At 38.9% G+C, this 24,179-nt stretch overlaps 1 protein-coding gene across 1 annotated transcript in view; it reads left to right on the top strand.

Moving 5' to 3' along the window:
* The window catches only part of PSD3 (pleckstrin and Sec7 domain containing 3), a 582,944-nt gene extending 559,868 nt beyond the window's left edge, over positions 1–23,076 (top strand). Inside the window, exon 16 of the mRNA XM_032592851.1 lies at positions 16,826–23,076. Coding sequence (XP_032448742.1) covers positions 16,826–17,041 — 216 coding nt within the window. The 3' untranslated portion in view covers positions 17,042–23,076. The remainder of the gene's footprint in view (positions 1–16,825) is intronic.
* The last annotated feature ends 1,103 nt before the right edge of the window (positions 23,077–24,179 follow it).

Below are 24,179 nucleotides of genomic sequence, written 5' to 3'. Positions count from 1 at the left end.
CTGACCGAGCCACCCAGGCATCCCCTGAAACTAATATTGTATGTCAACTATACTTTAATTTTTTTTTAATTTTTTTTATGTTTATTATTGAGAGACAGAGAGAGACAGAGCATGAGCAGGGGAGGGGCAGAGAGAGGAGGAGACACAGAATCTGAAACAGGCTTCAGGCTCTGAGCTGTTAGCACAGAGCCCAACACAGGGCTCAAACCCACAAACCGCGAGATCATGACCGGAGCCGAAGTCGGATGCTTAACCGACTGAGCCACCCAGGCGCCCCCAACTATACTTTAATTAAAAAAAATTTTTTTAAATAGATAAGTTAAAGCTAGTGTGTAAGGCAAAGCAGAGAATTAACAGGGAGTGTATTAGTAAATCACTTTAAAACTCTCGGATGTACCAGTTCAGAGACTGAAAACTTGATGATCATGTTCACATGGTCAGTGTTGGCCAAAGAACAGTGTTGGTTTATATGATATTGTGACAGACACTTCTGCTTTCCCAGCATCATCTTCTCTCATGCTAACAGAACTGTGATTTTCATTGAGGAGGTCAATGTGCCTAGCCCCAGGAGGAGAATCATGGTTTAAACTAGACATGATAATCCTTACTCACATTGCTTGTCAACCCGTCCCACAAAGTTTCTGCTTAAAAATCAGGTTAGAGTCCTTTGGGTGTTCCCTCTTACAACTAGTTGCTTTTCCCTTGTTACTTTTTATTTTTTATTTTTTTAACATTAATTTATTTTTGAGGCAGGGAGAGACAGAGCATGAACAGGGCAGAGAGAGAGGGAGACACAGAATCTGAAACAGGCTCCAGGCTCTGAGCTGTTAGCACAGAGCCCGACACGGGGCTCGAACCCACAAACCGCGAGATCATGACCTGAGCCGAAGTCGGACGCTTAACCAACCGAGCCACCCAGGCGCCCCTTCCCTTGTTACTTTTAAGATCCCTCTTTACTTTTAATTTTTGACATTTTAATTATCATATGTCTTGGTGTGGACCTCTTTTGTTTCATCATGCTTGGAGCTCTTTTTTTTCTTCCTGGATTTGAACATCTGTTTCCTTCACCAGGTTAGGGAAGTTTTCAGCTGTTATTTCTTCAAATAAGCGTTCTGCCCCTTTAATATCTTCTCCTTCTAGGGCCCCCTTAACATGAGGGTTAGTACATTTGACGTTGTCCCAGATATTCCTTAATCTGTTCTCATTTTATTTTAAATTCTTTTTTTCTTTTTGCTGCTCAGTTTGGATTATTTCCATTATCTTGTCTTCCAGGTCTCTGATCCATTTTTCTGCATCTTCTAACATACTACTATTCATTCCCTCCAATGTGTTTTTCATTGCAGTTATTATATTCAGTCTGACTTGTTCCTTTTTAATATTTTCTGTTCTTTGTTGAAGTTCTTTCTAAATTCATCCACTCTTTTCCCAAGTCTGATGAGCATCTTTATGACCATTACTTTGAATTCTTTATCAGTTAGTTTGCTTTTCTTCATTTTATTTATTTCCTTTTCTGTTTCATCTTGTTCTTTCATTTGGAGCATATTCCTCTGTCTCTTTATTTTGTTATGTGTTTGTTTCTATGTATTAGGTAGATAAGCTATGTTCTTGGTCTTCAGGGTAGTGACCTTATATATAGAAGGATCCTGTGGGGCCCAACAATTCTCCCTAACCACCAGAACCATGTGTTCTAGGGGTGTTCCCTGTGTGGGATACATATACTCTCCTGTTGTGACTGGGCCACACTGCTTCAGGTGTGCTCATAGGTAGGGCTGGCCCCTTGCCAGGCTGGTTGCAACATAGGCCATGACTATTATAGATGCACTGGTGGGTAGGACTGGGTGAGAGGTCCAGATGCAACTGCTAGAGGCATGCTGGTAGATGGAGATAGCCCCTCATGTGGCTGGTTATGAGGCCTGGTGTGACTATTACAAGCATACTGGCAGATATGGTTAACACATGGTGTGGCTGGCTGCAAGGCCCAAGTGACTGTTGCAGGGGTGCTGATGGGCAAGGTGGTTTTCCTCCCTAGGCCAGTAGTTGTTTTGGAGACGCATCAGTCCTGGCAGTGCTGCCTACTGGATGTTTCAGAGGTGGAGGGGAGGTGTTTGAATTGTACCTGCCAGGGCAGGAAGATTGGACAGGCTGGGGTGAGTAGGCTAGCAAAGTAGATGGAGAATGTCAGAACTGCCACCTGCCGATCAAGCCTACTAGGCTGAAGGAGGGCAAGTAAAATAGCACCTGCCTACACTTCCATTCCTGGAAAAAGTTCCCAGAGATCCCTGAAACTCCAGCATAGTCCCTAAAATTATTTAATAAATGTCCTTTGTGGATAGCACAAGTACTTTCAAACTGCTACTTCTGTGCTGGATCTCAGAGTGAGTAATATTGTGCATAGGCCTTGAAGAGTGGAATCTCAGTTTCTGGCTCTCCCAGAGTTAAGCCTCACTTGATCTTCAAAGCCGGATGTTATAGGGGCTCATCTTCCCAGTGTACACCTACAGGAGGAGGCACCCAATGTAGGGGTTGAATCCCTCAATCCTCAGGGAGGACCTCCATGCCTATGATTGTCTCCTCACTTTGGGGTCACTATGCTGGGGGTTTGATTCCTGACCACATCTCTGCCCTTTATGCCCTTCTCAGTGTGGCTTTTTCTTCATATCTTAAGCTGTGAAGAGTTGTTATGCTAGTTTTCAGATCTTTCTCAGAGTGAGTTGCACTATACGCAGTTGTACCCTTGGTGTGTTCTTCAGAGGAGGTGAGCTCAAGATCTTTCTACTCCTCCATATTCCTCTCTCCCCCGGCTTTAACTTCAAATTTAAATTTCACAATTGGTCTTAGAAAAAGAGGTAAGAATCATCTCTTCTCTGAAAGAAAGAAAGGAAATAAACCCCCCCAAAGATACCACATGGTTACATAGTAGGAAAAAAGTGATTGGTGATTGGTGATTTTTCTCACCAATAATAATAATAATAATAATAATAATAATAATAATAATAAAAGGAGATATCGATGAAGGTGAGACTTTTATTTTTTATTTTTAGTTAGTTAATATACAGTACAATATTGGATTCAGAAGTAGAATTCAGGATTTATCCCTTACATACAATACCCAGTGCTCTTCACAAGTGTCCTCCTTAATACCCATCATCCATCTAGTCCATCAACCACTCACCTCCCTGCATTCAACTCTCAGTTTATTCTCTATATTTAAGAAACTCTGTGGTTTGTTTCCCCATCTTCTCTCTCCCTGTCTTCTCATATGTTCTGTTTCTTAAACTCCAAATATCAGTGAAATCATGTATTTGTCTTTCTCTCATTGACTTATTTTATATAGCATAATATAAAATAGCACCATCCACATCATTGAAAATGGCAAGATTTCATTCTTTTTGATGGCTGAGTAATATGCCATTGTCTGTTGTATATCACATCTTCTTTACTCATCCGTCGATAAACATGTGAGCTCTCTCCACAGTTTGGCTATTGTTTAATAATGCTGCTGTTGGGGGCACCTGGGTGGCTCAGTCAGTTAAGCATCCAACTCTTGGTTTTAGGTCAGGTCATGAGCTCATGGTTCGTGGGTTTGAGCCCCGCATTGGGCTCTGCACTCACCGTGCACAAACTGCTTGGGATTCTCTCTCTCTCCCTGTCTCCCTGCCCCTCCCATGCTCTCTCTCTCCCAAAATAAATAAACTTAAAATAATGCTGCTATAACATTGGGGTGCATTTACCCCCTTAAATTTGTATGTTTATATCCTCTGGGTAAATACCTAATAGTGCAATTGCTAGATCTCTAGGGCAGTTCTATTTTTAGTTTTTTGAGGAACTCTATACTGTTCTCCAGAGAGGCTGCACCAGTTTGCATTACCCCAGCTGTGCAAGAGGGTTACCCTTTCTCCACTTCCTCACCAACACCTGTTGTTTCTTGTGTTGTGAATTTTAGCCATTCTGACAGGTATAAGGTTGTATCTCGTCATGGTTTTGATTTGTATCTCCTGATGATGAGTGATGTTGAGCATTTTTTCATGTGTCTGTTAACCATCTGGATGTCTTCTTTGGAAAAGTGTTTATTCATGTTTTTATTCTGCCCATTTCTTAACTGGGTTGTTTTTTGGGTGTTGAGTTTGATAAGTTCGTTATAGATTTTTGATACTAACCCTTTATCAGATATGTCATTTACAAATATATTCTCCCATTCCATAGGCTGCTTTTTAGTTTTGTTCATTGTTTCCTTCACTGTACATAAGTTTTTTATCTTGATGAAGTTCCAATAGTTAATGTTTCCTTTTGTTTCCCTTGCCTTTGGCAACATGTCTAGTAAGAAGTTGCTCTGGCTGAGGTCAAAGAGGTTGCTGCCTGTGTTCTTCTCTAAGATTTTGACTGTTTCCTTGCTCACACTTAGGTCTTTCATCAATTTTAATTTACTTTTGTGTGTGGTGTAAGAAAGTGGTCCAGTCTCATTCTTCTGCATGTCGTCATCCAGTTTTCCCAGCACCATTTGTCTAATAGACTTTCTTTATTCCATTGGATATTCTTTTCTGCTTTGTCAAAGATGAGTTGACCATACTTTCATGGTTTTCTATTACTTTCCATTGATCTATGTGTCTGTTTTTGTGCCAGTACAATACTGTCTTAATAATTAAAGCTTTGTAATATAGCTTGAAATCCAGAATTGTGATGCCTCCAGTTTATCTTTTTCAGGATTGCTTTGGCTACTCTGGGTCTTTCAGGGTCCCATACAAATTTTAGGATTGTTTTATCTAGCTCTATGAAGACTGCTAGTAGTATTATTTATTGCATTAAATGTATACATTGCTTTGGGTAGAATAGACATACTAACAATGTTTGTTCTTCTAATCCATGAGCATAGACTGTTTTTGCATTTCTTTGTGTCCTCTTCAATATCTTTCATAAGTATTCTGTAGTTTTGAGAGTACAGATCCTTTACTTCTTTAGTTAGGTTTATTCCTAGGTATCTTATTGTTTTGGGTGTAATTATAAATGGGATGGATTCCTTGATTTCTTTTTCTGCTGCTTTATTATTGCTGTATAGAAATGTAACAGACTTCTGGGGCACCTGGATGGCTCAGTCAGATAAATGTCTAACTCTTAATTTTGACTCAGGTCAATTTGACTCATGGTTCATAGGTTCAAGCCCTGTGTCAGGCTCCACGCTGACAATGCAGAGGTCCTGCTTGGGGTTCTCTCTACCTCTATCTCCTCCCCTCTCCTGCTTGTGTTCTCTCCCTCCCTCCCTTCCTTTCTTTCTCTCTCTCAAAATAAATATATAAACTTAAAAAAAGAAAGAAATGTAACTGATTTCTACATGTTGTGATTTTATATCCTGTAACTTTGCTGAATTCATGTATTCTAGCAGGTTTTTGGTGGAGTCTTTCAAGTTTTCTACATAGAGTATCATGTCATCTGCAAATACAAAGTGTTTGATCTTCCTTGCCAATTTGTATGCCCTTTATTTATTTTTGGTGTTTGATTGCTGAGGCTAAGACTTCTAATACTATGTTGAATAGTAATAATGCGAGTGGGCATCCTTGTCTTGTTCCTGACCATAGGAGAAAGGCTTTCAGTTTTTCGCCATTTAAAGAAGATATTACTTTCTGTGTCTCCCTCTCTCTCTGCCCTCCCCCGTTCATGCTCTGTCTCTCTCTGTCCCAAAAATAAATAAACGTTGAAAAAAAAATTTTAAAGATGATATTACCTGTAGGTCTTTCATATGACCTTTAAGATGTGGAGGTGTGTACCATCTACCCCTACTTTGCCGAGGGTATTTATCAAGAATGGATGCTGTGTTTTGTCAAATGCTTTTCCTGGATCTTTTGAGAGTATCATAGGGTTATTATCCTTTCTTCTATTAATGTTGTCTATCATATTGATTGATTTGAGAGTATTGAACCAGCCCTGAGGCCCGTTAATAAATCCCATTTGTTCATGGTGAATAATTCTTTTAATGTACTGTTGAATTCAATTTGTTAGTGTCTTGTTGAGAAATTTTGCATCCAGTTTCATCAGGGATATTGACCTGTACTTCTCCTTTTGAGTAGGGTCTTTGGTTTTAGAATCAGTGGTTTGGTAATGCTGGCTTCGCAGAGGGAGTTTGCAAGCTTTCCTTCCTTTGCTATTTTATGAATAATTTGAGAAGAATAGGTATTAACTCTTCTTTAAATGTCTGGTAGAATTTCCCTGGGAAGACATCTGGCCCAAGACTCTGATTTGTTTGGAGATTGTTGATAACTGATTTAATTTCTTTGCTGGTTATGGGTCTGTTCAAATTTTCTCTTTCTTCCTGTTTCAGTTTTGGTAGTGTGTAAATGTTTATGAATTTGTCCATTTCTTCTAGATCGCCCAGTTTGTTGGTATATAATTTTTCATAGTATTCTCTTATAATTGTTTGTATGCCTGTAGTGTTGGTTGTGATCGCTCCTCTTTCATTCATGATTTTATCTATTTGGGCCATCTCTCTTTGATAAGTTTGGCTACAGGGTTATCAATTTTGTTATTCTTTCAAGGAACCAGGATTTAGTTTCTTTGATTTGTTCTACTGTGGTTTTCTTTCTGTTTCTATATTATCTATTTCTGCTCTAATTTTTATTATCTCCCTTCTTCTGTTGGATTTAGGCTTTATTTGCTGCTCCTCTAGCCCCTTTAGGGGTAAGGTTAGGTTGTGTCTTTGGGACCTTTCTTGCTTCTTGAGATAGGCCTGAATTGCAATGTACTTTACTCTTAGGACTGCCTTTGCTGCATCCCAAAGGTTTTGTTCTGTCCTGTTTTCATTTTCATTGGCTTCCATGTTTTTTTTCCTTTAATTTCTGGGTGAACCCTTTTCATTCTTCAATAGGATGTTCATTAACCTCCACATATTTGAGAGCTTTCCAAGTTTTTTCTTGTGGTTGATCTCAAGTTTCATACTGTTGCGATGCAAAAATAGATATGGTATGATCTCAATCTTTTTGTTGAGGACTGAGTTGTGACCCAGCATGCAGTCTATTCTGGAGAATGTTCTATGTGTACTCAAGAAGAATGTGTGTTCTGCTGCTTTAGGATGAAACGTTCTGAATATATCTGTTAGATCTGTCTGATACAGTGTGTCTTTCAAACCCATTGTTTCCTTGTTGATTTTCTGCTTAGATGATCTGTCCATTACTGTTAGCTATTAAAGTCCCCTACTATTACAGTATTTTTATCAATGAGTTTCTTTATCTTTGTGATTGATTTATATATTTGGATTGGGGGCATAAATATTTACAGTCATTAGATTCTCTTGATGGATAGACCCCTTAATTATGAATAATACCCACTTCCTCTCTCGTCACAGTCCTTGTTTCAAAATCTAGTTTGTCTGATGTAAGTATGACTACTCCAGCTTTCTGTTGACATCCATCAGCATGATAGGTGGTTCTCCATCCCCTCACTTTAAATCTGCATGTTTCTTTTGGCCCAAAATGAGTCTCTGATACTTTAGGAGAGGGTTGAAATTTATTTATTTATTTTGAGAGAGAATGCAAGTTGGAGAGGGACAGAGAGAAAGAGAGAGAGAGAGAGAGAGAGAGAGAGAGAGAGAGAGAGAATCCCAAGCAGGCTCCACTCCATCAGCGCAGAGCCCAACATGGGGCTTGAGCTTATAAACCATGAGATCACGACCTGTGTAGAAGTCAGACAATTAACCAACTGAGCCATCCAAATGCCCCAGATCTGTGTTTTTATCCATTCTGATACCCTGTATCTTTTGATTGGAGCATTTAGTTATTTACATTCATAGTGATTAATGAAAGATATGTATATAGTGCCTTTGTTTTACCTGTAGAGTTGGTGTTTCTGGTGATGTGGTCTCGTCCTTTGTGGCCTTTGTTGCTTTGTCTTCCTCTTTTCTTTTGGTGTTTGTTTGTTTATTTGTTTGTTTTGTTTTCTCCACTCAAAAGTCCCCCTTAAAATTTCTTGCAGGGCTGGTTTAGTGATCAAGAACCCCTTTACTTTTTGGTTGTGAAACTCTATCTCTTCTACTCTGAATGACAGCCTTTCTGGATAAAGAATTCTTGGCTGCATATTTTTCCCATTCAGCACACTGAATATTTCCTCCCACTCCTTTCTGGCCTGCCAAGTTTCAGTGGACAGGTATGCTGCTAACCTTATGTGTCTATGCTTGTAGGTAAGGACTTTTGTCCCTAAATGCTTTCAGAATTCTCTCTTTATCTTTGTATTTTGCAAGTTTCACTATGATATGTGGTGGTGTTGACCTTTTTCTGCATCTCAGTTATAGCATTTTTTGAATTTCATCCTGACTAATTTTAGGTCTTTGATCTCTGCAGCAAGAATTTTTCTTTTTAGAAACAGATATATTGCTTATATCTGTTTTGAGCACATCCTTGACTGTGATTTCTTCTTTACCTTTCTTTTGGGGAGAATTACTCTGTGTTGTCATTTTGGTTAATTACCTATATTTGCCATGTTTTAAAAGCTTGTTATGTTTCCTGCACCTGAGATTAATGCTATATTAAAGGGTCCATATACTGTCCAGGGCCTGGCACTTCAGAATGTTTCTGGTGTATGCTGTGTGCACTCTGCTGTTGTGTTTTGGCTGCTCTTTCCCAGTGGTCTGTCCTCTGCAGAGATCCTCCTTGCTTGCAGTGTGGAGTGTTCGGACCTTTACCTAGGTATGATTTGATTTGTTTGTTAACATGACACTGGAAAAAATAGTGGAAAAAAAGCCTGACCCTAAAATAAGAGAAAAGGAAAGAGAACAACACCAACACACACACACGCACACACACACACACACACACACACACACACACAAAACAGAGAATAAGAAAACTATAAGGCTGATCCAAAGAAAGAGAAAGGTGGGAAAAAAGAAGAAAAAAGAAAAAAAGAACCCTCATCAAAAAAAGAGAGAGAGAAATGAAAGTAAATGAAAACAAACAAACAAACAAGAAACTTTGAGCCTGATTCCAAAAGAATAAAAGAAGAAAGAAAAAAAAAGAATAAATCTGGTCCTAATTCCACCAGAACTGCAGATGTCCTTTTGAAGGACTCGATTTTTAGTATACAGGGTGCTACCTATCTATGGTGGTCTTCTGGAGCAGAGGCTCACTGCATTGGCTCAGAGTCAGTCCTGTCCCAGTTATGAGCCGTTACCAGGCACAGGGGGGTTGGGTTTGGTGTAAGGGGGTCCAGACTACACTGGGGGCCACTATGCTGCTCTCTGAAGTCCCACCATATTTGTGTTGAGCAGAAAATGGTCCCTTGGACTCTCTCATCCTGAGGCAGGGGTTCTCACACCTCCCACTATTTAGGCAGCCCTCAGACTGCAAGGGCAGTCAGCTTGCCATCTGCCACAACTCTCCTGTGTTTTTTCTTTGGCTCGTGGCTGGGATATAAAACCCAAAGTCTGGCACCAGGCAGATCAGCTCCCCTTCTCTGAAGTAGAGCCTCTCCACACTGTGTTTGATGTCCTTGTCCCAGAAAAACGGTCCCACACCTGCGCAGTGCACAGAATCTACAGCACTGCTAAAAGCAGCAAAAAGATTATATGCCCTCTGGGTGTGCCTCTGTCCCCTGCCAATGAAAGGCCTTGTGCTTATGCCCACAGGGTCTTTTGTCTTTGGAGAGGCAATATACCGTCTTCCAAAAGTACTCCAGGAAGGGGAATGTTGTCTCCCAGGGTGTCCGTAGATTCCTACACCACACTAAGCACTCCAGGACCAGCTGCCTTCTCCTCAGGAGCATGCACCACAGATCTGCTCCAGAGGAAGTTGTGCACTTCCAAAACCTCTTGAGTTTGAGCTCCAGATGTTGTTTGCAAATAAACCTGCAACACTCAGTGCTTCTTGCACCCCAGTCTGTGGTCCAAAAAGGTTTTCCTCTCGTGCAAACCTGACACCACACTCTTTCAACCCTCTTTTTTTCTTTTCCTTTGTCTCTCCAGGGAAAGAGTTCCTTCCCCCTCTGCAACACCACCGTTTTTTCTCCCCCAGTTCACTTCTACATACCTCTCACCTGCCACGCTGTCGCCCTCAACTGTGGAGATCCTTCTTCCAGTCTGCAGATCCTTTTCCTGGGTGTTCCAAGTTATCTGACCTCAATACAACTGTGTTTAAGGAACAAGGAACTCCCAGGGTCCCCCTGCTTCTCTGCCATCTTAACTCCTCCCCAAGACTGTTAAAGTTACGTTCATTCCCATTGCTCTTTAGGGCTTCATGCAGAGCTCTGTTTCTCTACTCAGAGACAATCTTTTTTGTTAGCCCCAATCTAGATAGATAGAGATTTACATATTTGAATGAATCTGTAATCTCAGAAGAATATGGCTGAAACCAATACTCACAAATAGTTCTAAGATAGATGTTTTCTAAAATATTTTGAAGACAATTTGGTTTGGTGTTAGAGAATGCTACAAAACAAAGCTGCATCACTGGGTTTAGTAGCTTCTGTCCCTGTAAATCCTTTTAACCTGAAACCAAGCACAGCCATTTGGAAGTTTATAAATACACATCACCTTCTTTTCCTTATTTCTCTTAACAACAACTGAACACTTATTTTCCAATCCTCTTTCATCCTTAGCTTTTGCTTTGTCTTTGTTTTTCACCAGTGCTATTCTTTTTATTTGTTGACTGACACATTGATGTAATTTATTTGGGACAATAGCTTTGCAGGTTGAGCTGTAGCATGAGTGTTTGAAATGGTTTTTCCTTCATTTATTTTTCAGGTGAATTTTCCTAGTAGTATCAGTTCCTTCAAAGACTAGGAGAAAATTGATCCTGTCATCTTCTCTCCTTTTGTCCCCTTTCAGGTCATCTCAAAAATTTGTCTTTCATACTCCTTTTATTGCATAAATCCCCCAGCTTCATGAAACTGGGGCATCTGGGTGGCTCAGTTGTTTAAGCGTTCGACTTTGGCTCAGGTCATGATCTCGCAGTCCATGGGTTCAAGCCCCATATCAGGCCCTGTGCTGACAGCTCAGAGCCTGGAGCCTGCTTCCGCCTCTGTGCAACCCCCCCCCCCGGCCCTCCCCCTCTTGTGCTCTGTCTCAGTCTGTCTCTCAAAAATAAATAAATGCTAAAAAAAATTTTTTTAAGGTAAATACCCCAGCTTCATGAAATAATATGCCTTCTACTGGTTTTCTGAATCTATTTTCAAACTGCCTTTAGATCATTTTACTAAAGGTTGTTCATATTGGGAGTACTTTCCTGTACTTTAATCTTGCCACCAAGAAGTTAGGAAAAGATTAAAATAATAAATTTTTAGAATGAATAGGACATTAGAACTAGTATATCCTTTATTTTTTTATTTCTTTATTTTTTTCTGATCCATGCTTCCTTTATTCCATGGCCAACCACCATGCTGTCTCCACACCACGGTACAAAGACTGGCAATCATTCACAATCCTGCTGTACAACAATCTGAGGCTTACAGTGCATTTAAGCCTTTTAAATTTGAAAAGAAAAATGAAAATAAAACCGAGGAACCCCCAAACCCAAACCCCCAACCAAGATGATCAGTGTAGCAATTTTTAAGTGTCTTCTGTTTCTGAGGCTTACTCGGTGCAGCTCCAGTGTCAAAACCCAAGTAACTCCTAAACTGAAAAGATTAGTTTAGTGAAGTTTTAATTACATAAATTCTTAAAAGCATAAACTTGTGATTCTTTTTTTTTTGTCTTGGAAATGTTATAACAAAATTTTAATAGCAAAGCATAGGAATAAAAACATTAACAAAATGTATTCAATCATTTACATTACAAACGAGGGGTCCGCAGTTTGTCTTGTAGCCTGACAAAAGAAAACTACCCATTAAGAATCTATGCACAATGCAATTGCAAATATGTACAAGTACTTTTAAAAAGCCCTACAAGGAGGTCTTCATAGAAGGAAAGTCAGCTAGGCTCTGTGTTAGACCAACCAGACAATGAAAGTATTAAAACTCTTCTCCCACAGCCTGGCCATTTACGAGCGCTGTCCCCGAGCCGTGGAGCCCCTCTGGGTGGAAGGGGCTGGACACAATGACATAGAACTTTACGCACAATACCTGGACAGACTAAAACAGTTCATATCTCATGAACTGCCCAATTCCTGAAGAAGGCGCCTTGATCATACCTCATTTACTGCGAACACGCGAGTCCTCTGTTTCGTACATGCTTGAACTGGTCAGCAGGAATGGCGTGACAGCCATAGGAGAAGTGCCCGCCTTTTGGTGTTCTAATCAAAGAGCTGATGAAATCCTAGCCTCCTGTATCTAGAGGTGGCTCTCCTCATTCACACAGCATGCTAAACTGAACATTGGTGGCAGCCAGCGTCCCTGCATGGCAGGAAGCGGGGAATGGGAGCTGGGCGCCGGACCTTCGGTTTTCCCATGCTGTGGGGGGGATGCTCACACATGTTGCCCTGCTGTCCCCACCAGTCACGATTCACTTATGCAGGACTCAGCCCTCTCCCCACCAGTGTTCTCAGTATTTGACATGCATCTCTTTTTCAGCCACTGGATTCATGGATTCGATCCATTTGTGAAGCTGTGATAGAATATAACACAAAGGAATTCCTTTGCTAAGCTTCGTTCACAGACTGATCTCTTCCCCCAAATAAATCAGTCCAAGGGTACTTTACTGGAATTATCATGAACAGGTTCATCCACTGGAACCATGTAAACATGACTGGAATATTCTTGATCAAAAGGAAACTGGGTTAAGTGTAAATTTATTACTAGTCAACAGAGTTTTAATATTTTGATTGTATGCCCTTTGATCTAGTATGCCCTTTAGATGTCTGGTTAATCCCCCGATTTCACTGATGCACAGACTGATGTGTAATACTGATGACATTTTTATTACAAATGCCCTTACTAAGCCTTTTTGTAGCTTTCAGAGATAAGCTTAGTATTTTATTCGTATTTTATTCATTTACTTTGTTACTTTATTAAGATTAGAATGTGTATCAGTAATGCTTTTAGCTGCATTTGACAATGCCTTAATGGCTTAAACCCTAAGGATATTTATTATTCATACTTAACAAGATATTCAGAGGTGGTAGGGAATCATGGAGTTGGATCCAGCTCATTGTATCATCAAGAACCCAGGCTGTTTCTTTCCATTTTTCCTCAAGTTAGCTTGTGGTCCTTTTGTCTTCATGCCTGCTGCCCCAGTACACAAGGTACCATTATAGCAATCACATGCATGTCAAGGAAGAGATAAGAGAAAAGGGAGCTTGCACCTAAAGCCTGGCCTCTTTATGAGAAAGCCAGATCACTTTCCCAGAAGCTCCCCATTAGACTTCTCGTTACATCTCATTGGCAAGACTATCACATGATCCATCTTAGCTGCACATGGGGCTGGGAAAGCATTCATGTTTTTTAGTGGGAGTTACCTTTGTAGTGGGAGGAACATAGGAGTAGAGGAGGTTGAAAATGCCTTTAAATTGGTTACACCAACAGCCTCTGTCAGACTAGTCATCCTAAAAAAAAAAAATATATATATATATATATATATATATATATATATATATATATATTCATATCCAGAGAGAAAATATATTCTTAAGACAATGGGTTCTGGATTCAGATTTCTTTTTTTTTAATTAAATATAATTTATGGTCAAATTGGTTTCCATACAACACACAGTATTCATCCCACCCAGTACTCATCCCTCCTCAGTGCCCATCACCCACTTTCCCCTCCCCCCATCAACCCTCAGTTTGTTCTCAGTATTTAGAGTCTCTTATGGTTTTCCTCCTCCCTCTCTGTAACTTTTTTTCCCCCTTCCCCTCCCCCATGGTCTTCTGTTAAGTTTCTCAGGATCCACGTATGAGTGAAACATATGGTATCTGTCTTTCTCTGCCTGGCTTATTTCACTTAGCATAATACCCTCCAGTTTCATCCACGTTGCTGCAAATGGCCAGATTTCATTCTTTCTCATTGCCAAGCAGTATTCCATTGTACATATAAACCACATCTTCTTTATCCATTCGTCAGTTGATGGGCATTTAGGCTCTTTCCATAATTTGGCTATTGTTGAAAGTGCTGCTATAAATATTAGGGTACATGTGCCCCTATGCATCAGCACTCCTGTATCCCTTGGGTAAATTCCTAGCAGTGCTATTGCTGGGTAATAAGGTAGTTCTATTTTTAATTTTTTGAGGAATCTCCACACTGTTTTCCAGAGTGGCTGCACCAGTTTGCATTCCCACCAACAGTGCAAGAGGGTTCCCGCTTCTCTACATCCTCACCAGCATCTATAGTCTACTGATTTGGTCATTTTAGCCACTCTGACCAGCGTGAGGTGTTAATCTCAGTGTGGTTTTGATTTGTATTTCCCTGATGAAGAGTGACATTGAGCATCTTTTCATGTGTCTGTTGGCCATCTGGATGTCTTCTTTGGAGAAGTGTCTATTCATGTCTTCTGCCCTTTTCTTCACTGTATTATTTGTTTTTCAGGTGTGGAGTTTGGTGAGTTCTTTATAGATTTTGGATACTAGCCCTTTATCCGAGATGTCATTTGCAAATATCTTTTCCCATTCCATCGGTTGACTTTTAGTTTTGTTGATTGTTTCCTTTGTAGTGCAGAAGCCCTTTATCTTGATGAGGTCCCAATAGTTCATTTTTGCTTTTAATACCCTTGTCTTTGGAAATGTGTCAAGTAAGAAATTGCTGTGTCTGAGGTCAAGGAGGTTTTTTCCTGCTTTCTCCTCTAGGGTTTTGAGGGTTTCCTGTCTCACATTCAAGTCCTTCATCCATTTTGAATTTATTTTTGTGTATGGTGTAAGAAAGTGGTCTAGTTTCATTCTTCTGCATGTTGCTGTCCAGTTCTCCCAGCACCATTTGTTAAAGAGACTGTCTTTTTTCCATTGGATATTCTCTCCTGCTTTGTCAAAGATTGTTGGCCAATCCTGGGTTCTCCATTCTATTCCATTGGTCTATGTGTTTTTGTGCCAATACCATACTCTCTTGATGATTACAGCTTTATAGTAGATGCTAAAGTCTGGGATTGTGATGCCTCCCACTTTGGTTTTCTTCTTCAATATTACTGTGGTTATTTGGGGTCTTTTGTGGTTTCATACAAATTTTAGGATAGTTTGTGCTAAATTTGAGGAGAATGCTGGTGCAATTTTGATTGGGATTGCATTGAATGTGTAGATTGCTTTGGGTAGTATTGACATTTTAACAATATTTATTCTTCCAGTCCATGAGCATGGAATGTTTTTCCATTTCTTCATATCTTCATTTTCCTTCATAAGCTTCTATAGTTTTCACATGCAGGTCTTTTATATCTTTGGTTAGGTTTATTCCTAGGTATTTTATGGTTCTTGGTGCCATTGTGAATGGGATCAGTTTCTTTATTTCTCTTTCTGTTGCTTCATTATTGGTGGATTGGAGTCAGATTTCTTGACGTCAAATCCCAGCTTTACTTCTTTGAAAACTCTGACTTTAGACTTCTCTCTGCCTCTATCTCCTTTATTGTAAAACAGGGATAATAATGCACCAATTTCATATTGTTATTGTATTAATGACCTGAAATTAGCATGTGAGCACTCCATATAAACTACATTATCACCATCAAGCAAAGCTTGGCATCCCCACATAGATACTGACCAAACCCAGAGCAAGCTTAATTACTAGAAGCTCTTTCCCACTCTTGAACAAAAACAGTTTAAAAGAGTGACCTCAAGTAGCTTCAACTTCATAATTATTAACTTAAAACTAAGATGTACATAATCTCAGTCTGATCAGGAAAACCCTTAAAAGACTGACAATCATAACAGAATTTGCCTGCATTTGTTGGGACAATTTATAACTGAAATGTCATCTTGTTTAGAAATAGAACACTTTAGGGGTGCCTGGGTGGCTCAGTCAATTAAGCGTCCAACTTCAGCTCAGGTCCTGATCTCACAGCTCATGAGTTTGAGCCCTACGTTGGGCCCTGAGCTGACAGCTGGGAGCCTGGAGCCTGCTTCAGATTCTATGTCTCCCTCTCTCTCTGCCCCTCCCCAACTCGTGCTCTGTCTCTCTCTCAAAAGTAAATAAACATTTTTTAAAAAATGTAAAAACAAAAGAACTAGAACACTTTGGGCTTTCTTATAAATCATTTGTGTGTCAAAGCAGTATGGTGAAAGTCTTATTTTGACTAGAATCCATCAAATCAAGAATCTGAGACCTGTCTGTAATTTGCATACATATATGCATATATATATATGTAGTACATAGTATAGTATACAGTTCTATAGTTTATAGACCCAGGTCAAACCAAAAAAGCACCAATTAGGGTTAGAGGAAAAAAAAAAATCTCTGCAATGTTCACTTCAGTTATTTCTAGACAAAGATATACAGAGTTAGGAGAATCTAGGAGCTGTTTAAATCATCATAGATACTCAAGAAATAGTTGATGAAAAAAAATTTGTACAATTGAGAAAAACATCAGAAAGTAATTTGAAGTTTGTGAGAAACCATAGTGCTCTGAGAAATTCGTGATCCTAACATAAAAGCAATGGCAGGAAACCCAGAGCAGCTTCTACAGTGTTGTTGTCATGTAGGAAACCAGAGACTGGATTCACCATTGACAGATTCCTCAAGTTGAATCTTTGTAGAATTTCAGGGAGTAGGGAAGAGAGTAAACAACCATATCCGAGCTAGACTGAAGTGAAGGCCTAGGTCACGTGAGGGAAGTTCAAGTGACTATACCACTGAGCCATAGGAGCCATCCACTTCCCCAAAACCAGAGGTTATAGCTCCTCCAGTTTACACCATTCTTCTGCCTGTGTTCAGGAAGCATGATTCTGCTATGCATTTATGAATAGTGTACTGACTACTATTCTTCTCTGACTTTCCTTCCAGAAAACTCGTTATGAAATTTATGTCAGCATTCTAAAAGAAGGAGGCAAGGAGCTCCTGAGTAACAATGAAATTGAGGCTGCAGGACTCAAGAAGTCACATTCAAGTCCTTCACTGAACCCAGATTCATCTCCAGTCACAGCCAAGGTCAAGCGTAATGTGTCAGAGAGGAAAGATCACCGACCTGAAACACCAAGCATTAAGCAAAAAGTTACTTAGAATCAATCTGTGACCAGGAGGTACTGGTCATGGAGCAAAATAGAGTTTTTCAAGATCTTTCTGGTAAACCCGTGAATATATTTTTAAAAAGTTTGTGACTAAATGGTGCATTAGTAACCTTTTCTATTGTATAGTTTTGTTAGTTTCTGTACTGATTGTCTCTTTGCTCTTGATTACTTTGCTTTGATGATTTTTGCTACTTGATGACTAATGCACCTTTTTTTGTGAAGGGGAGGGGGATCATGATTTCAGAATGAATTATGTGTCACTTTTTCTTTGTTTATTTTTTCTTGTTTGCACTCTGCTCAGTTGTTTTATGTATTGTCAAATCAGCTATTACACTTTTCTAAGGTTAAAAAATGTAAATCATTGTGAAACATTTAACTGGACAAACTTGGTAGTTGAGTAAATTCTAGCCAGGGTTAATATAAGCCTTTATATGTGAAATGTTGCTCAGTCACAGAGGTGGAATTGAGCACTGGCAGAAATTCAATTAAGAATTACAATTCTGGGAAGCAAGATGGTCCACTGTGATGCAGGTATGCATATATCTTTGCACTTATTGTTGAGTTCTGACCCTGCTGGAAGCATAGAAAAGGGTGTTAACAAGATGGGAGGACTGGAGAACTAAAGAAGTGCATTAGCTTCCTTGAAGTGTTGATTTCATTTCAGCCAAAGAAGGAAATAGGAAGTGGAATCTTTTTGCCATTGAAGGTTGTGGAAAAACAACACCAAGTTCATTTTGTTTCTTAAAGGGTGGTGGCAATAATCGACTCTTGGGGAGCTGCAGTAGTAGGCATGTGGCTGGTGTGCAGGAAGTTGTTACTTCACTTCAAGGTCTAGGCTAGGAATCCAGAATCATCTCTGTCTATCAGTACTCTGCCATTCAGGAATTACGTTCATATATATATATATATATATATATATATATATACACACACACACACACACACATATATATATATATAAGCATGGTGTTATCTCCTGGTTGTAAAAATATTGGGGTCTTCTTAAAAAAAATAATGTTGAAATGGAACCCCTTTTGTTTTTAACAAAACAAATTAAGAGGAAACAGTAGCTGCAGTTGTTCAACAATGTGATTCTTTAAAATAAATCTGAAAGTAATAATATCTAAATGAATTGTGGCTGGAAAACTGAGGAATCTACTGGTTGTATATGCAGAGTTAGTTTATTCTTATCTCATGATCTCTTTGATAGCCAGTTCATTCTGCTGCTACTGAACTTTCTCCTAAAAAAAGTACCTAATTTTAAGTCAGTATTTTCTATCTATTCAGAATAGTTACAGTCACGAATTTGTTCCAGTGCTGGTCCCTTTGAAATTTAGGGTGACAACATATTCTCGTGTAGTGGAAGAAAAAGTGAAAATTGAGCCCTGAGTTAGAACTTTCTGATTTTGAAACCTTGAATGTTTGTGATCCTTAAAACTATAATCTCCATGACTTCTGAACTAATGGAATCACTTTGAATACTCTTTTACCTCCCACACGATTTGCTCTAGTTCTACTCAGTTTATTAAAGGCACTATGACCAAAGAAACAGGGACTCTGCAGGAATAGCATGGTTCCAGTGAATTAGAGAAAATCTGCTATTAAACCATGGTGGTTTCTAGTAGTATATTGTTCTGATGTACCAGCACTTAATCATAAGATTAATTATAATCTTAATTATAAGATTAGTAATAACATTTACTTTACCTATATAAATGCCCATATTTGCTACTGCCCAAAAGAGAGAAACCCTTCTCTAAGGTTGTAGTTGCTTGCTTTGTGAGAAGTTTTTGCCATACCTTTGAAAAACTCACCCTAACCGTCTATCTTGTTTATGTAAAGACAATGACTAAATTTGTGTGTCAAAACCGAAAAACAAGGTAATTACGACATGGCCCCGTGCACCTGATTCATTTTTGTAGCTTCTGACCAAATCCAAGATTTGCACAAAGGAGGAATCATCTTTCTTCCTTGAATCTGAATAATTAGTGTGTTTGTTTTCTGTATAATATATTTATACCAAGCAAGAGAGAAATACCCAGCCATGTCATCTCTGAGCTTCAGTAACTAAAGAAAAATAAACATCCCTGATTGGCTTGAATGTGTTTGTCAACAGTGTGACTGTGTCTGTGTATATAGAATGTCTCTATGTATTTTACTTACAGTATATAATAGACATGAAATGGTACCATGCTACAGTATTTCTGACATTTAGAGTAGTTCTAACATGCTCAGTTAGAATCAGCACCATTACAGCATTATTCCTATTATACAACTCACTAATGTTAGCTACAGGAATTTCTGGATATGCTAATAGATAAATGGGTGAGAAGGACACTTTGAAGCTGTGTTTGCAGTTTCTCTTTTAAAAACAACTGCAGAAGGTTTTTCTTTGAGCCAGAATCCCAGATTGCCTTGGCATGATGTTGCCCATCTTCCCGGGATGGGTTGAGAATACCTCTGTCTGTTGTCAGTGCACCTAGCAGACCAAGAGTTTATCCAGTAATAGGAGGAAATGGCCCCTGATTCAACTAGATTCTAAGAGTCTTGCTCATAGCCAACCACATTTTCCTTTGTGATCATTTCTTTCCTATAGTATCAAGTCAGAAGAAATTGAAGACATTTCCTTTCACAGCTATTCCAAGCCTGCTGCCTCACCTCCTCCTTACCTTCTAAAGGTACTCCCCCTCTTCCCATCCCCACTCCTCACCCATACCTTAGCATCAGGAGCCTTGGGATTTCTCTCCATGTGATAAATTATTATTCTCCTTCACATAAATACATGTAATATTATTTCTTATATAGAAAGTCTTGATAGTCATCAAAACATCTTGATGGTAGTCTTGTTGCAAATTGACCATAGAAGTGGTCCATGTATAAAATCTTTGAGTATTTTGGGGTTTGTTTCCCCACCTCACATGTTGACTTTCACAGGAGGTCTCAGAAATCCCTTGTTAGCAATCAAAACTTAATTACTAGCATGCAGAGTCCTCATCTTATTGCCATGCCATAGCCATTGTTTGAAGTGTGCTTTTTAGAAACACTTTGGTAACTCTTAGCAATGCCTAGTTAAACCAAGCAATACTTCCATGTATTTTAATTAATCTCAAGTAAAACCAACATGTTAGAGAGTCCTCTGGTAGAACTGTAGTTCCTATTGCTCTTCGGTAAAGAAGGTAGAAAGCAACTGTACAAGAACGTCTATACTTCTGTTATCCTAATTCAGAAGATGAGGATTTCTGTCCTCAGTCAGAAGTGATTGAGAGAATTCATTCTGGAAAAGCAAAATTGGCTGGCTTTCTAAGGCCAAGCTATAGGTGGTCTCTTGAGTTTGTATTTCACCCTGTGGCCAAACCACAGAACATCTGAGGCTGGAGAAGAATTTATATAACCAGCAGTAAAGGAGGCCCTTTGCTGCCTAAACACAAAGTTGTAGAGTTTTCTGCTGGCCCTTGCCTGCTACTCCCTCTGATATAAAAAGCTTGAGAAGCTTTTCTTAAGTAAGGCGGGGCCTGATTTGGCTATGAGTTGTACCGTTTCTCTGCCTTTACTCCTAATCATAGACAATGGGAAGAAAATTGACCTTTAAGAAGTTTCTCTATTGTCTTACTAGCAAGACTTTCTTGGATATAGTTAGTTGTCATTGGAATTTTAATTCCTTTGGCATTTACCGTGTAGTCATCAATAAAGCCTTCTTTTTTTTTAGATTTTATTTCTGAGTAATATCTACACCCAATGTGGGGCTCGAACTCACGATCCCAAGATCAAGAGTAGCACACTCCACCGACTAAGCCAGCCAGTCGCCCCCTAGTTAAGCTTTTTTAAGCCAGATTTCACAGGGAGTTTCTTAGTCTTGGAGGTCCAAATTTCTTTACTTTAGCTCTTAGGGACCTGGTCAAGTTTACAGCACATTGGTAGCCACCTTCCTTAATTTCAGCAGCGAACAATATCTTTACTTTTCAAATGACATTTTTTTCCAGTTGTAAAATTAATACTGTTAAACAAAGAACCAAAGTGGTATCCTAAAAATTGTTAAAAGTAGAGTTTAGTTAAAGATTAATAGTGTGACTTTGGGTTTAAATAGCATCTGCTTTTCTCAACATCGAAGTTACTCTGACAAGAAAAAAAGATCAGTCAGCTTTGTAGGCAGATGAGCTTCTGGGTCTACCTTGCCCCAAAGCTTTCTGGCTGTCTCTTCTCCTAGGCCAGGTCAGGCCGCTAGTCTGCTTCAGGTCAACAGATATCTCCATCAGCCTTTTGACATTTTATACTGTCAAGTCACTTGGAGGACTTTAAAGGTCAGTAGTTCACCACAAAATAATCCCAACAAGTGATAGGGAGGTGCTTTGTCATTGCTTTTCCTCTCAGATTCCTTTTCAATGTCTCACTTTTAAAGGGAAACTGAAGTCCAAAGCCATTGCCATTCTCCTTTTGTACCTATAGTATCCAAAAACAAGTGTGCAGCATTCTGCTTAGGACATAATGCCCCTTTGCATGCAAAGAGAATATCTTCACAGAGAGAATGTCAGTAAATACTTGAATCTGCATGATAGTTTGTTGGCTTGAATGTAACAGCAAGAAAATATTGCAAGTTAAGTAATTGTATATACAATTTCCTTAAATGTCCTTGGCTTGTTCTTTGTAATTTATGTGTGTATCTGTAGTATTGCAGGCTTTTGGAGAATATTCATATAGATAGTTTGTCAGACATCAAAAGAAATGCTTTCTGTCACCTGCCAATGTTGTATTGTGGGTATTTATAGTTGTATATATATATATGTATATGTATCAATGTGTAGACTGTATATCAGTATATGGTGTATGTATATCAAATTTATTTTTAATAACCAGTATGATATGAAAAGCAAGTAAAAACCTCATAGGATTGATTATATAATGCAGTTATTGAAAGTATATATAGTGGTACTGTTTTATTAAACTTAAATGATATTTTGATTAGCTTTTTAATAAGACTTTATGTTAGAAAATTCCATCTTTGATCTTTGAACCACCAGGGCGAAAATGACCCTGAACTAACTTTGTGAAACTCTTTCAGTGTACTGTGTACAATACTAAGGAAGTAGCTCATTATAACTTGAGATCTACAGAAAGAAAAAAAATAGGCATCCTATACAGTCTTAACAACTTCGGTATTCTGAGTACTTAACCATAAAATCAAACTGACAATTTTGGGCTTATTACAAAATGTGGTGCTTTAAAGCACACGTTCTTTATTGTTGTAATTAGTCCAGACAAATAGAGCTTTCAGAAGAATTAAATAAGTGCCCACAGTATCATTTTTGTGCCTGTGTCTATTTTACAGTAGATGGAACCACCCTTCTTGCACCACCTCCTTACCCTCTTTACTTTAAAGAATATTAGATTGCTAAAGTATATCAGGGCTTCCCAAGATCAGGTACTATATTCTAGGTTTGCAGTAGTACAAATTAGCATCTAGTGTCACAAGTGAAAGAATTTTAGGGCAGGCTATGGACTAGGTTAAATCTTTATTTAATATTTTTATACTTAGGTCTCTTCCTGCCTCTCCCCAAAGAGCCACTGGCCTTAGTTATTTGAGCTTACTGCTTATCTCACAGTGTGTAAATAGATAATAGATTAAATGTGTATTATTCAGCATGTTTGGTATATTTAAAGCAGCAACTGAGTGTGTTTGAGTGAGTGGTTGAGTACAGTATATTTTTAAACATACTGTCTCCTATTCTTTGTATCTGATTCAGAGAATTGGAGTTATGGAATGAAAGACTAATCTTTAGCTCTAGGCTGCTGTTGGTAGTTACATTGGAGTTTTTTTAATTAACTCTACCGTCTCAAACTTTTTGCAAATATATCATATTTCCTAATTTGTTCTTGACGTGAAGTGAATTCACTCTGACTGATCAGCAGGGTCTTTGTTCTGCAAGAGTGTATTTCTTTCTAAAAATTATAGTGAATTGCAAAAACATTCATTTGATTCAGAAAGCATATACTAAAGGAGTAGCAAAAATAAAGTTTCATTTTGGGCCTTAATCATTTGAACTGTTTGGACTTTTAATATAAAGCCATGTAGGTTATAAAGCCAAGTAACCATTTGGCGTGGACAGTAATATACACTGTATCAGAGTATATATGCACATTGATTTTTTAATGTCATTAGGATACTTTTTTAGTTATAGGAACAAGACTAATTAGACCAAATTGAAGTCAGGGGGCTTTGGGGAGGAGTGTGTGAGCTGGTTGACTTCCATTTAAGATAGACATATATGTGGTCAGTCCTCCGCTCCTGAGAGATTCAGAACCAGTTTACTGTCCCCTTAGGTGTGTAAGGGGAAAGTTTCACATATCTGAGCCTCTCACATGTGTACATACGCTTGCACACATGTACACATAGTGAATGTTTTAAGTTATACAAACTTAAGACACAAAGGGCCAGAGTGTAGAAGAGGTGATGAATTAAGGGGGTGGAAACTGCATCACAGGAATGTTTTCTAAGGGCTAGGGAGGAGTTGAGCTCTAGTGTCTGACTTTGACAAGTATTGCATTTTTAACAAATATGTGAGGGGATATATATCACATCCACCAAATTGAAGGCTTTCTTATAATTCACAAGTAGCAGCTCTCCAACATCCCGCAGTAGCATGGGGACATTCCAGAAGGCTGAATTTTCTGGGGTGGCATTGCTGCGTGCTCTGGAGATCATTACTTTGAGAAAGGAGCACAAATGGAGAAGGAACAAAACACTGTAGGAACATTGGTGTGAATTGTCCACATACCCCTTCAAGCTGTACTGGTAAGAAAGTTCAGATTAAAGTATGCTGAACAGTTAAGCACTTTTCCATCAGCAGTGACAGTGAAGATAGAGATGAGAAGGAACCCAGCTAAAATATATTTCCCATTGCAGGGTAAGAGCTAAATTCTCACTAATAGTGTTATTAAAAGCACTTTAACTTCAATTCCTGAAAATGGTGGTCAATGGAGAGAAATTTGGGGTTTCAGTTACCATTTCCCTGTGAGCTTGCATAGATAAGTCTTTAGAGACTCTCAGGAGAGTCCTAACAAGAAAGCTCAGCTAAGGACAGTACTGTAGGTCTGAGGCTCCTTGCTCTGACCCCTGAATACTGGGGCCCTGCAGA

This window comes from Lynx canadensis, chromosome B1 (assembly GCF_007474595.2).
Source record: "Lynx canadensis isolate LIC74 chromosome B1, mLynCan4.pri.v2, whole genome shotgun sequence".
Taxonomy (NCBI): Eukaryota; Metazoa; Chordata; class Mammalia; order Carnivora; family Felidae; genus Lynx; species Lynx canadensis.
The sequence above is the reverse complement of the archived record's forward strand: the minus strand, read 5'-3'. Positions and strand labels throughout refer to the sequence as shown.